The following is a 12948-nucleotide window of genomic DNA, read 5'->3' as shown; positions in this document are numbered from 1 at the left end:
AACTTGCATAATTCTTTCATAACCCGGGACATAAAGGGTGTACCTTGGTCCGTAAGCAGTTCCTTACAAATACCCACGCGGCTAAAAACAAGAGATAGCTCTTTGGCTATGGTTTTGGCCGAGGTATTTCAGAGAGGAATTGCTTCCGGATAACGGGTGGCATAGTCCAATATAACCAAAATGTACTGATGACCCCTGGCGGACTTCATTATCGGACCTACCAAATCCATTGCGATCCTTTCAAAGGGGACCTCAATGATAGGAAGAGGTACCAGCGGATTACGGAAATGTGGCATAGGTGCCGACTTCTGACACACAGGGCAGGAGGAACAATAATTTTCTATTTCCTTCATGACCCCAGGCCAATAGAATCTCTGCAATACCCTCTCTCTGGTTTTCTCTGTCCCCAGATGACCTCCCAGAATGTGCCCATGAGCCAATTCTAACACCAACTTCCTGTAAGGTTTGGGCACTACAAGTTGCTCAATGGTTTCTTCTGCCCTTTGAGCCACTCGATACAGCAGGTCCCTTTCCATAGTGAAGTAAGGATAAGGGCAAGTCTTATCTTGGTTCACTAACTCGCCATCTATTTTCACCACATTTTCCCGTGCCTTTATTAGGGTGGGGTCTTTTAACTGTTCTGTGGCAAAATTTTCCCTGTCAACCTCAAGATCCGAAAACTCCACAGACGGCATGTTTTCATCTGAGGATGTTGGCTCCTCCCCAGTTTCTCGAGTTTCCCCCGCCAATACCGACAAGGGAAATTCAGGAGAGTCCTCACCACTCCCAGAGGAATTCTGGTCATCTTCCTGGTTTATAGGGGCACCAGTGGGGGGCTCAGGACAATCCCAGAGTTCCCAGAATTTTGGAAAATCCCTTCCCACAATAGCATCATGTGGTAAGTGAGACACTAACCCCACCTGATGAGAGAGGTTACCTTTGGGGGTCTCAAAAAACACTGAAGTTACAGGATACTCTCGGGTGTCCCCATGCACACAAATAACAGCCACCCTGTTCTTCCCAGAGACCTCTGTAGTAACTAATTCAGCTTTTATCAATGTTACCAGGCTACCTGAATCTAGCAACACATCAACATTTCTACCATTAATACACATTTTACATAAATGTTTCTCAGGTTCCCGAATGGCAGTGCATGCAACTGTCGCAAACAGCGACTGACGTCTCTCCCTTATAAAGTCACATTGCATAGGCTCATCCACAACGGGGCAATTGGCTGCAATATGTCCCTCTTGGCGGCAGCGGTAGCAAATAATCTTTTTCACTGTCTCTTGCAGCATGGGCTTCCTGGGCTGCTCCCGCCAGACCTTAGGTAGAACTCCCATCCTCTCACTCTCTCCACCCTCACCCCTTGGAGTCATCTTACCCGCCACTGGGGATGATCTGGTCTTAGGATGGAAAGTCCGTGAGTCCCTGGAAGAGGTGGTCAAGTTCTCTGTAGCCAAGTACCTCTCAACCAGATCCACAAGTTTATCTGCATTTTCTGGGTCTCCATGGCTTACCCATTTTTGGATGGCAGTAGGAAGAGCTCTCAGGAAACGATCCATAACAAAACGTTCCACAATGTTTGGTGCGGTCAAAGTCTCTGGCTGCAGCCACTTCCTGCTCAGGTGAATGAGATCATACATTTGAGACCTGGGGGGTTTTCCAACCTGAAAAGTCCAATTATGCACACGCTGAGCCCGGACGGCCAGGGTGACACCCAGCCGTGCCAATATTTCTGCTTTTAGCATCACATAGTCTTTTGCTTGGTCAGGCTCTAGGTCATAATAAGCTTTCTGCTATTCCCCAGTTAACAGAGGGGCCACCAGTCCAGCCCATTGCTCCTTAGGCCACTTTTCCCTTTCAGCAGTCCTTTCAAATGTGGTCAAAAACACCTCCGGATCATCCTCTCCAGTCATTTTTGTCAATAAACGGCTCACACCAAAGGATGCGGTATTATTGTAACCACTTGCTTCATTGGTCTGCGGATGTTGCCGTATTAATGTCTCTATTTTCTGTTGAAAACTCTGCTCTTGCTTCTGCAACAGGTCTATAAAGCGGGCTTCAGATTGCTGCTGGGCTTGTTGCTGAGCTTCCAAACTCTGCTGGTGAGCTTTCTGCTGATTTTCCAGACTCTGCTGCAAAGTTGCATTTGTCTGCTGCTGGGCTGCAAGGCTCCTTTGTAAAGCCGCATTTGTTTGCTGCTGATTTGCATTTGCTAGAGCCAGCTGTCTCAGTATCTCCTCCATGCTGGCCTTAAAAAAAAAAAAACTGCCCGCATTCTCCACCAACTGTGAGGGGTTAGCTCGGCAGCGGGTGTGTGTGACCCCCTGGATGGGTTCACAACACAAAATCAGGCACAGCAGACAGCGTTGTAGGTGCAAAAAAAACAAAAGATGCGGTTTATTTATGCTACATGCAGTGATACATATAACAGCCAAACAAAAATAAAACATGAAAATAAATCCTGGTCAGCTTGACCTCTAACTACACACTTAGCTTCCCTGTCTAACAACTGAGAGCAGCCTTGTGCTGCCCCAGTCCCTGTCCCTGTTGTAGAGGTTTGCCACACAGGCGTTAACTCACCGCACAGAACAGGTGTCACACTCCCCAGTCTATACAACACAAAAACTGGTTCCAGGATGGAGCATCTCCCTAAGCATGCTGGGTTTTTTTTGTAGAGGTCTTAATGAGCCCACTTACTTCAGCTGGGCTCATTAACTCTTCCCCTCTAATTGTAAAGGTCTGCATAAAACCTGAATCTAGGGCACACATATTTCCCATCCTGGATACAACCAGGTGACTTTACCTGCGTGCTGCCACAATATATATATACACACACCAAAACAATGTATGTATATTGAAATACCCAAGCAATATATATATATATATATACCCAAACAATGTGTGTATAGAAACAAATGCTATAAAGACAAATGCTATACAATCAAGTGAAAATCTCGTCTTGCAGACGCGTTTCGTCATCAAACAGACGTTCTCAATGGGGATAGTCCTATCCCCATTGAGAACATCTGTTTGATGATGAAACGCCTCTGGGAGGACGTGCAGTGATTTCACTGCATTGTCTAGGAAGGAGGAAGGGCTCCTGAATGCCGGCAGGCATTTTGAATTTATATGTTCATGTATTTTCGATAGATTGTGAGTACTATTCTAATTTTAATAAATTCCATATTTGTACGTTATTACGCTATGGTCCTCTGTTTTCTTATTTTATCTGTGGTGCTACGATTATATGAATTATTGAGACCAAGGGTTATACTTACCGTGAGGAGACTGCCGCGAGGGTTCCCTTTTCCTTTGGTTAACGGTCTTGGCTGGGTGCATATGAACGCTATTTGTTTGTTACCATCTGGGGTAAGCGGCTTTTATATTGGTGATGGTACCCACTATTTGCATGGAGCACAGCGGTAGTCCAATATGGACATTGGCACATGAAGAGTTTGTCTATTCAAGTTCAACATCACTCTTTTTTCTACATCTATGAACTGCAATAATCACAGTGCAAATACTGTTTATTTCACTATTAATAAGCCACCAAGATTTTCACTTGATTGTATAGAATTTGTCTTTATAGCATTTGTATCTATACACACATTCTTTGGGTATATATATACCGAGCATAAGTTCCAGCCAAACTTTCGCTGTTCGAATGTTCGTCAAACAGCAAAACAAACGAGTCGTTCAACTGTTTGTTCGCCCACCTAAAGCAACCACAATGCATTGCAGTGCTGAACAGTGCATTGCAAGCCCTGATTGGCTGAAGCAGTGAAAGCCAATCAGGGCACAGAGCACTGTCAGAGTCATGATTGTACACTGTAATCATGATTTTATCCAATCATGGCTCATTCCCGCCCCACAGTATAAAAGTACTCTTTCAATGGCAGGCATTTTCAGTTTGATTTTGGTGTGGAGAGAGATAGAACAGGGCCCTGTTCAGGGCTATTAGTTAGTGTGCTATGCTGTGCTATTTTGCTTCAATTGTCAGTGTATAATATTAGTTTAGTGTCAGTCTAGGGATAGTGTGAGTGTAGTGAAGAGGACCATCATTCAGCTTTGCATAGTGTGCAGCTAGAGTAGGGACAGCTCAGATAGATTCACTGTAGTGTAGTGAAACCATGTCATTCATACATATATTAGTGTAGAGTAGGGAAAGCTCAAATAGTTTCAGTGTAGTGAGACCACGCCAGTAATGTTTACATTAGTGTATAGCTAAAGTAGGGACAGTTCAGATAGTGTCAGTGTAGTAACGGTTGAACACTGTCTATTTGATTGTATTACTTCCAGTTTAACGCCATTTACTTCTGTGTGCGTTACTGCCAGTTTAATACCATATAGTTTTGTGTGCATTACTGACAGTTTAATGCCCTATAGTTCTGTGTGCATTACTGGCAGTTTAACGACATATAGTTCTGTGTGCGTTACTGCCAGTTTAATGCCATATCTTTTTGTGCATTACTGCCAGTTTAACGCCATATAGTTTTGTGTGCATTACTGACAGTTTAATGCCATATAGTTCTGTGTGCATTATTGCCTGTTTAACACCATATAGTTCTGTGTGCGTTACTGCCAGTTTACCGCCATATAGTTCTGTGTGCCTTACTGCCAGTTTAATGCCATTTACTTCTGTGTGCGTTACTGCCAGTTTAACATCATATAGTTCTGTGTGTGTTACTGCCAGTTTAACGTTATATAGTTCTGTGTGTCACTGTACGTTTGGCCCATTATATTGCAGTATATTATAGTGTATCCGTGGAGTATCTGTGTAGTGTGAGTACTCAAATTAAAGTGCTCCAAACATTGTTCTTTACATTGATTAAAGTGCATCTATGTACATATTTCAACTTCTTCTTTACATTTGCTTTTAAGCACTGCCCTCTCCCTCCCAATAATGTCTGGGGGGACAACAAGGAGAGACAGATGTTCCCTTGGCACTGTTAGGAGGCTAGCAACAAATGTGTCCATAGGCAAAGGTGGATTGTATTGTATTGTCAAGTCGTTGTGGTCACTGATGCGACTTAGGTGCCAGATAGAGCAGAGGAGGAAACTGAAGGTGAGGCTGACATCAAGGAGGCCAACATCAAGAAAGAGCGGAGAGCAGCCACCCTATTCCATCACATTCTGCAGCTGTTATTTCCCGGCCCACTCCCCAAAGCTCAGCTGTCTGGGCCTTTTTCAGCACATCTGCACCAGATCGCACTGTTGCTATGTGCAAACTGTGTCGCAGGCACATCAAAAGTGCCAAAAACACCAACCATATGCATGTCATTGCAATTTTTTTTTGCCTTCATCAAGAGCACCTCTATAGGGTAATGGTGGGAAGGCGCCTCTGACACCCAAAGAAAACATTTTCTGCACCTGTTTGACAGGTGTATACCATTGCAATTTTTCACAGCAAGGCCAATTCTTGCTTTCATCAAGAGTACCTCTATAAGGTTATGGTGGGAAGGAGCCATCGACACCCAAAGACCAAATTTACGCAACTTTTACTTCTATACAAAGTCAAAGTGACACCAGAATGTATCCCAAAAATCTTTAATCTTGTTCCCAGTGCGCTACACTGTGGCCTCATCATACACACTGGCTCCCCAGCTGTTACTGAGCAAAATAAAGGCAGCTTGCATGGAAAATGTCATTTCTTTTTACTTTATAATTGCAACTATTGTTTATCGTTTTTCACAAACTTTTTTTTTATTGATACAAGTACCCCAGGGCAGGACCCGGACCCCTATAACTATTGTATGCCCAATTACTAGCATATAACCCTTCAAAATGGGCACTTTTGATTTTTGACGTTCGGGCCCCATTGACTTTAATGGGGTTTGTTATTCGGGTCTGAACAGGTATCTGTTCGGCCCATGCCTATTTACAAGTACAAAAACCCCCCTTTAGTAGTATAAATTAGACTACCATAAAGAAGTACCTAAGCTGGTTAATGAGCTACTAAAATGTAGTTTCCGTTAATAACTACTTATTGGTTAATGTTCTGTTACTGGTTAATGCAAAGACAAGAAGATGGCAAGAGAATTGAATGATTATTCAAATGACAAGAAGATGGTATCTAAAATATGCAGCAAAATGAAAGATAATACCTGTGTAGTCAATGACAAAGCCTCCGCTGCTAACAGAGGCATCACTGCGAAAAGCAATAAACAGGCTGTTGCTGCTGCTTTCTATCCGATCAGGAAGTTGGGAGCCAAAAAAACTTCCTATTAGGGCACTCAGTGAGTCTGGTCCATCATAGATGTGCAGAAAATCGTAACCAGGTTCCAAATTAAACCTGTAATAAAAGACAAGGTGAGATGTAAAATTATGTCTGTTTTATCTCTCATATTTTTCTTTAAGTGAAACCTGCATTCTTCTTCAGTCTGGATAATAGCTTAAAAAGACACTGTCACCATCCTAAAACAAAGCAGGTAAAACACAATAGAACTAAGTATTTGAAATGTCTTCTTGCAATGGTTTCCTATTCACTTGCAATGTTCCTTTAAACAAACTAGCTAGCAACAATTTCCCAGCAGCAATCCCCCCCCCCCCCCCCCCCCATTGCAATGTCTCAGGAAGTACTGACTGGCCTCCCATCTGATAGTGCAAGCACAGTTCTGGCTCCAAAGCTACTTGGCTAATGATAGGCAAATCTGCCTGAGTTCCATTTGCAGGGATTTCGCCAAATCTTGTTTAAAATTCACTAAACCATAATTTAGCAGCAAATCCCAAGATGCAAAAATCCAATCTCACAAAAAACAAGTGTGAGTAATGTTATAAAGCTGTACTATCATCATTTACTCATCATCTACTTTCAAAATATTGATATCAGTTAAAAAAAATAAAATAATTCAGGTGGATTGATTGGAAGAAGTAGTAGTCCCAAAATACTGCAATCTTTTATTCCCACCAGTACACTTGAAACTGGCTACAACTGGAAGAATCTAGAAGAATTATTTAAGCACTCCATTTCAAACAGGGTTGCAAACTCTACAAAGATTCACAGATGAGTTGTAAAAATCTGTGATTTTCACAGCTAAATGTCTGTTATGGACATAAAATGTAAGTACAAACACTGCAGACAGTGTAGCCAGGGGTGGTGCCAGGAGATGCATGGGTCAAACGGTCCATCCATCTTACATTGCGCCAACTCTAAAGTGCCACCTCTCACCTGACTCTACCACTGCCAGCTGTAGTGGTTGGTTGCTGGGAACCTCTGGCATCCCTAACAACCAACCACATGCTTGCTTTGCTCTCAACAGTCAGATAAAGAGAACCAAACTTCCTCTTCCAGAGTCCAAACCTGTTGACAGTGCCCTGCCTCCCAGTTTTTACTTGTACCTCAGGGCTGTACTCACAGCCTAAGCCTGGGCCAAAGCCTGCCCTCAGTGCCCTACACTGAAGAAGCTCTGGGATGTCACAGTGTACAGTGGGTATCAGTTGCTATCTGGAGCTGCAAAAAAAGCTACACAATAACTGCTCCAGGTCTGGCTGTCTAAATTGCACTTCGCCCAATTTCCCCATATTGTGGTAAACCCCTCTCCCTAGTGGACATTTCTAGGTCTGGGCTGCCCCACAGTGGTAGATTCAAAGCCACCATTTATTTTCTCTTATTTCTCTTCACTTATTGTTTTTATTATTTTAACAACAATCATTTTTATTGGTTTCAGTTGGAGTCATAGAGTATTCAATGAACATGCTTGTTAAGAAACACATAGCTAAATATATCAAATATACATTCCAAGTGGCAGTCATTGCATAGCATTAAACATATGACAGGAAACATAAGTAAATCATAAAAAGATCCTGAGATAGTACAAGAGAATGGTTGGAGATGTACCCTGGAATCACAAAGGTAGAGTCAACATTTTCCAGTAAAGATTTTGTATGATGAGGTTAGCAGATAATATAACTTCCTAAGGAAGGCAGGATCGGTGAACTAGTTACAGTATGTAGGTTATGTAATAGTTCTAGTTAGGGTTGTGTAGATGTATACCATGAGGATCAGGTGGCCCATTTTGATTTCATTTTGCCATAGTTGCCTTGGGTTGCTGCAAATATCGCTTCATAAGTTGCATCGGTATTAACTGTCTCTATTATTTCCTTGAGATTCGGGGGAGTAGTGTTCATCCAGTGTCGTAAAATCACTAGTCTAGTGCCTAGGAGGATGTGATGTTTTTATTATTTTTATTCATAGTATTTAGACATTTTTTACATTTTTATCTGTATTTTTGGTATTGGTGCAGTGATTGGGCTGCATATAGCTGAGGCCAGGAAAGTCTGCAATGTCTCTGCTTTTCTAGCATGCTCATTCTCCTCCCAAGCACTTGGCAGGCAGTTTTATTTTTTAAAATGTATTTCATTATTGTAAGGGCACTGGATGCATAGCTGCAGGGAGAAAACCTACCCCCTTAGGCTACCATCCTTTTCACAAAGCAGGGGAAGGGCAGGCAGCAGCAAATGGAAAAGGGAAACTTTACAGCCGGGCAGGAGCAGAAAGCAGAATAAAATTGACAGAATTCTATGGCCATAGGTTGCCCACCTATCCCTAAATAAGTACTGTCCAAAAAACAAAAATGATGAACAAGCTTAAAAGGATAGCTGGAGGTGCAGCCACATGGAGGTAATGGAGCTAGTAGGTGCCAAGCATTGCTACTATAATGTGTTCTACCTCCACCACCTCCTTCTCCCTCTACTACTCCTTCACCTTCTCCCCTTGTGTGATTATGGCATGAGAAGTGGCTTTGGTGAGCTGGGCATATTTTTTTCCCACCATTGAATCATTATCTAGGATGCCTGTCCATTATGACCCACTATGAAGATGCAACTAAAATGGTGAGCTGTTATGCAGTAGGAATGAGTGGCCCAGTTTTTATTGTGTTCCTCATAGAGTACACATTGCTTGACTTTAGCACAAAGTTAGGGAAAACGTTTCAATAGGGACACCTGTTTGAGTGGCAACTTTCTAATAACAGAATTTCCCTCCCTTTTATATCAATTCTTTTTCATGTTCAGGATAGCATGTTAAGGCAAATCTCCCTAATCACACAGTCAGTTAAAAATGAAAGTACATGAGTTTTACACCTTCCTAGCCTTTCCTAAAACAAAATAACATTGGCTATACGTATGTATTTAACAAATAAAGGCTCCTGCCTAGGTATTAAGCCACAAGCATTATACCGGTTGCTATCTGGTAAGCATGTACTCTATGTGATGGAGGGATTTTCCATGTTGTGTTGTGAATCACTAGCATCACGAAAGGACTTTGCAAAGTGACAATCACTTTCTCCACATTATTGGTGTTAATGTTTACTGTCGATTATAACTTTTTTGTTGTTTGTTACCTTCCTTTTTCATTGGGTGGATGATTTAGAGCAGCTCTTTTTTCCTATTATGCACGTATTTAAACCTTGTAGAAATACTATTTTTCCTATATCCATCATATCCTGTTACTATGAAAACTGTACACCAATGTAATCATGTGCTTGCTTTATAATGCTGATATTTACATGATTGTTGTCCCTGTTTTCTTTCCCTAGCCTAGACCATAAGGGCAGACTTCCTATTTCCAGAAATTAGAATGCTACTTGGGTAGAAAATGCTACATGCAAATTCCAAAGAAGTGCAAGGCTTCCTTTCAGTGTAATTTCTCTGAAAGTGCAACTATAGGTTTGTAACGCCTTCTATAATATGCAGGTGTATACTACACAGCATAATTGCACTTAATAGCAGATTCACCTCTCTGATTGCCCTTTTTTAAAATACCAACAATTCAGTGCTGTCTTTTGCTGTCCCCTGCTGCATCCATCTTTTTGGCTGCTTCATCTGATTTGCTCCTTCTTCAACAAACAGCTGCCACTTGAGATGTTCCTCTTGGCACCTGGTTCCATTCTCAGCATTTTACCATTGCTGGGAATGGACCAGAAGTGCTCAGTGCACTGAATCACAAGTGGTGTAGAAAAAAAATAGATAGGAATAGAATGAATATTTTTTTTTGTGCAGAAGAAACATGAAACGTTTATTTTGCCCAAAAAAACATTTTTTGGGGGGGCAGAAGAAACATGAAACGTTTATTTTGGCCCAAAAAAAACTATCTTCTAATTTTTTTCAATTTTGTTGTTTTTCTTGTAAAACTCTGCTCAGTACCATTTAAAAGTCAAAACTCAAATAAAATTTTAGGGTGCCTTGATTACTAAAAAGTTGATTCAAATGATAAATTACCTTCTTGGTTAATACATAGTAAAGGGAAAATTGCGGGACTTTAAAAATGGACTTCAGAAAAATGAAATGAAAAAATGAAAGGAAACAACAAGATAGGAATAATTAAATGAGGCTAGATGTTACATCTAACATGATATAGGCATACAGATGTACACTTTTCTTAAATTTAGCTGTGGATCAGACTGTGCAATTGGATGAGGCCAATTAAAAATACTTTTAATAACTAAAGTAAAGTTAAGTAAACTAAGTAAAGGGCTTTTTCCTCTATATACAAACATACATACATATATTCCCTAACAGGATATACATGAACTCCTTCTACATCTCCCCTCTGTGGTCACTCAATTCCTTAAACAAGGTATCTGAATGGAACATTCAGGAGCTTACCGCTTTTGCGACCCACTCTGATTCATTTATACCTGGTAGGTCCATCTGTGTTTCAATCTGCATTATATTTATAAATATCCATTGATTGTAAAACATTTGTGCTAAATTTAAGAAAAGTGTAAGTCTGTATACCTATATCATGTTAGATGCAGCAGTCTCATTTAAAACTTTATGTAATTATTCCTATCTTGATGTAATTATTCCTATCTTATTTTTCTCTAGTAATCAATTCATACAGCACTCTAGACACTCCTGAAAAAGCTAATTTGATGTGAAACATGTGGAGCGGTAGTGTCTGTATTTGTATATGAAATGAATTTGAAATGCAACAAAGAATTTTTTTACTATAATAATTTTATTGTTTATTAATAAAGTATATTTTTATAATACAAAACAATTTTTCATTTTTCTGACACCTTTAAAGTCCCTTAGTTTTTCCCTTTTTCTATGCATTCTTCATAAACATTGGGATGTGGTGTCTACTCTGATCTTGCTGCCTTTCTTAAAAATTACCTTATTGTTTGTCAAAATATTTCCTTTTCCTATTTCTGCAGTTATTAAAAAAAAAAAAAAAAAATGATGGTGTCACACTTCCTACAGTAAAGCATACAGGATGTCCAACTGTGAGAAGATTACATCTTTGCCTCTGTCGATGTCTGTGGTTAGGCAAAAACCCAAACAACTTTAGTTAGTTCTTGAGGTTACCAAGACATACAGTATAAGAACCAGGCAGATAATTTAGATCACCAGTGCACACCCAAAACTAAAATATCAGTATTGCGAGGAACTGTTTTTTTTTTTTTTAATTCAGAGAAGTGGTAGTTTCTGATTCTGGATTGTCACTTTTCTCATTAAGTACTTGGGGAAAAGTCTTGTTATATGCTGCATACACCTTCAGAAAATAGCCAGACCAGCACCTACGGATTTTGAAGTGGAGCCTGTGATGAGCCACTCACCTTAGCAGTATAAATATAATCAAATGGTATCTGTTTCAGGCTTGTTGGCCATCATCACTGCAATGCATGTAAGCCATGGCTTCTATGTTTTAAGAAGGCTCTACCGCGCTTTGCTGTAAATGAGTGAAGGTTTTTTATTTCCTTTTAGCTCACCATACCATAACCTAGCTTATTTTCTCTCCCTATCAAATTGGGTCATTTAAAACCCTCCTCTCCCCTTCAGTACAAATTATCTTCCTCAGTACCTTACCACTTAATTTACCTGTCAAGAGCAAAGTAAAATATTGGCATTTATACTTGTGCTGGGATCACCACTGAGGTATTTGTATATTGCTATAATATCCCCACTCAAGAGTCTCTTCTCCAGGAAGATTAAGTTTAGTGCTTGCAGTCGTTCCTCCTTACTAGGGATGGGCGAATGGTATGGCCCGAGCATGAGTTTGGTACTTTTTCGGTGAATGGGTATGGGTACAATTTACCCATACCCATTCACATAGGGGTGGATGGGATCTGAAGGCCCCCTTGTTAAAGCCCCCCACCCGTAGACCCTGACCACCACAGCCCAGGCTTGTCAGGAAGGGGTCCTTGTCCCAATCAACATGGGTACAATGTGCTTTGGTGAGAGGAGACAGAGCCCCCCTGCCCCACAGCACCCCCCTATGTTGAGGGAATGTGGCCTGGTATGGTTCAGGAGGGGGGCATTCACTCTCCCCCCTTTTCCTGATCTGCCAGGCTGCATGCTCAGATAAGGGTTTGGTATGAATTTTGGGGGGACCCCACACCAATTTATTTTTACATTTTGGTGTGGGGTTCCCCTTAAACTCTATACCAGATCCGAAGGGCATCATGATGTTTTTTTCTCTTTATTTGGCAATCTGGCAATTGTATCTGTGAGTCGTTTTAAATGGGATTTTATTTTTCTTTAGAAATGTCAGTTCTGCTGTAGCATGTTCTGTATATGCTACAAATGTGCCACTTTACAAGCACACTAAGGGGGCCCTCAGGCATGATATTTAAAGGAATTTTTCACTTTCATTGTTGCATGTTAAGCATCATTAAAATCTCCTGAAAAAATAAATAAATAAATACACATATATATATATATATATATATATATATATATATATATATATATATATATATATATATATATATATATATTATACATGTCCCCCAAGACAGTACTCAGACCCCCATACCTCTTTTATGGCCAATTACTTGCATCTAAGCCTTCAAAATGGGCATTTCTGATTTTTCCGGTCCATCCCTACTCAAGTTCTCCAGTCCCCTTATCAATTTTGTTGCTCTTCTTTGGACCACAGTTCCAGCACATCCTTCCTGAGGATTGGTGACCAGAACTGGAAGTATATAGAGCAAGAGA

At 40.7% G+C, this 12948-nt stretch overlaps 1 protein-coding gene across 3 annotated transcripts in view; it reads right to left on the bottom strand.

Moving 5' to 3' along the window:
- CSMD2 (CUB and Sushi multiple domains 2) overlaps positions 1–12948 on the bottom strand; it is a 1348498-nt gene that overhangs the window by 190251 nt on the left and 1145299 nt on the right. For all 3 annotated transcript variants that reach the window (XM_077481921.1, XM_077481922.1, XM_077481923.1), the window contains one exon: positions 6111–6298. In XM_077481921.1, coding sequence (XP_077338047.1) covers positions 6111–6298 — 188 coding nt within the window. The remainder of the gene's footprint in view (positions 1–6110; positions 6299–12948) is intronic.

This window comes from Lithobates pipiens, unplaced genomic scaffold, assembly GCF_037356315.1.
Source record: "Lithobates pipiens isolate NorthernLeopardFrog02 unplaced genomic scaffold, aLitPip1_a1.2 Scaffold_16, whole genome shotgun sequence".
Lineage (NCBI taxonomy): Eukaryota > Metazoa > Chordata > Amphibia > Anura > Ranidae > Lithobates > Lithobates pipiens.
Note: the sequence above shows the minus strand (reverse complement) of the source record. Positions and strands in the feature narration are given on the sequence as shown.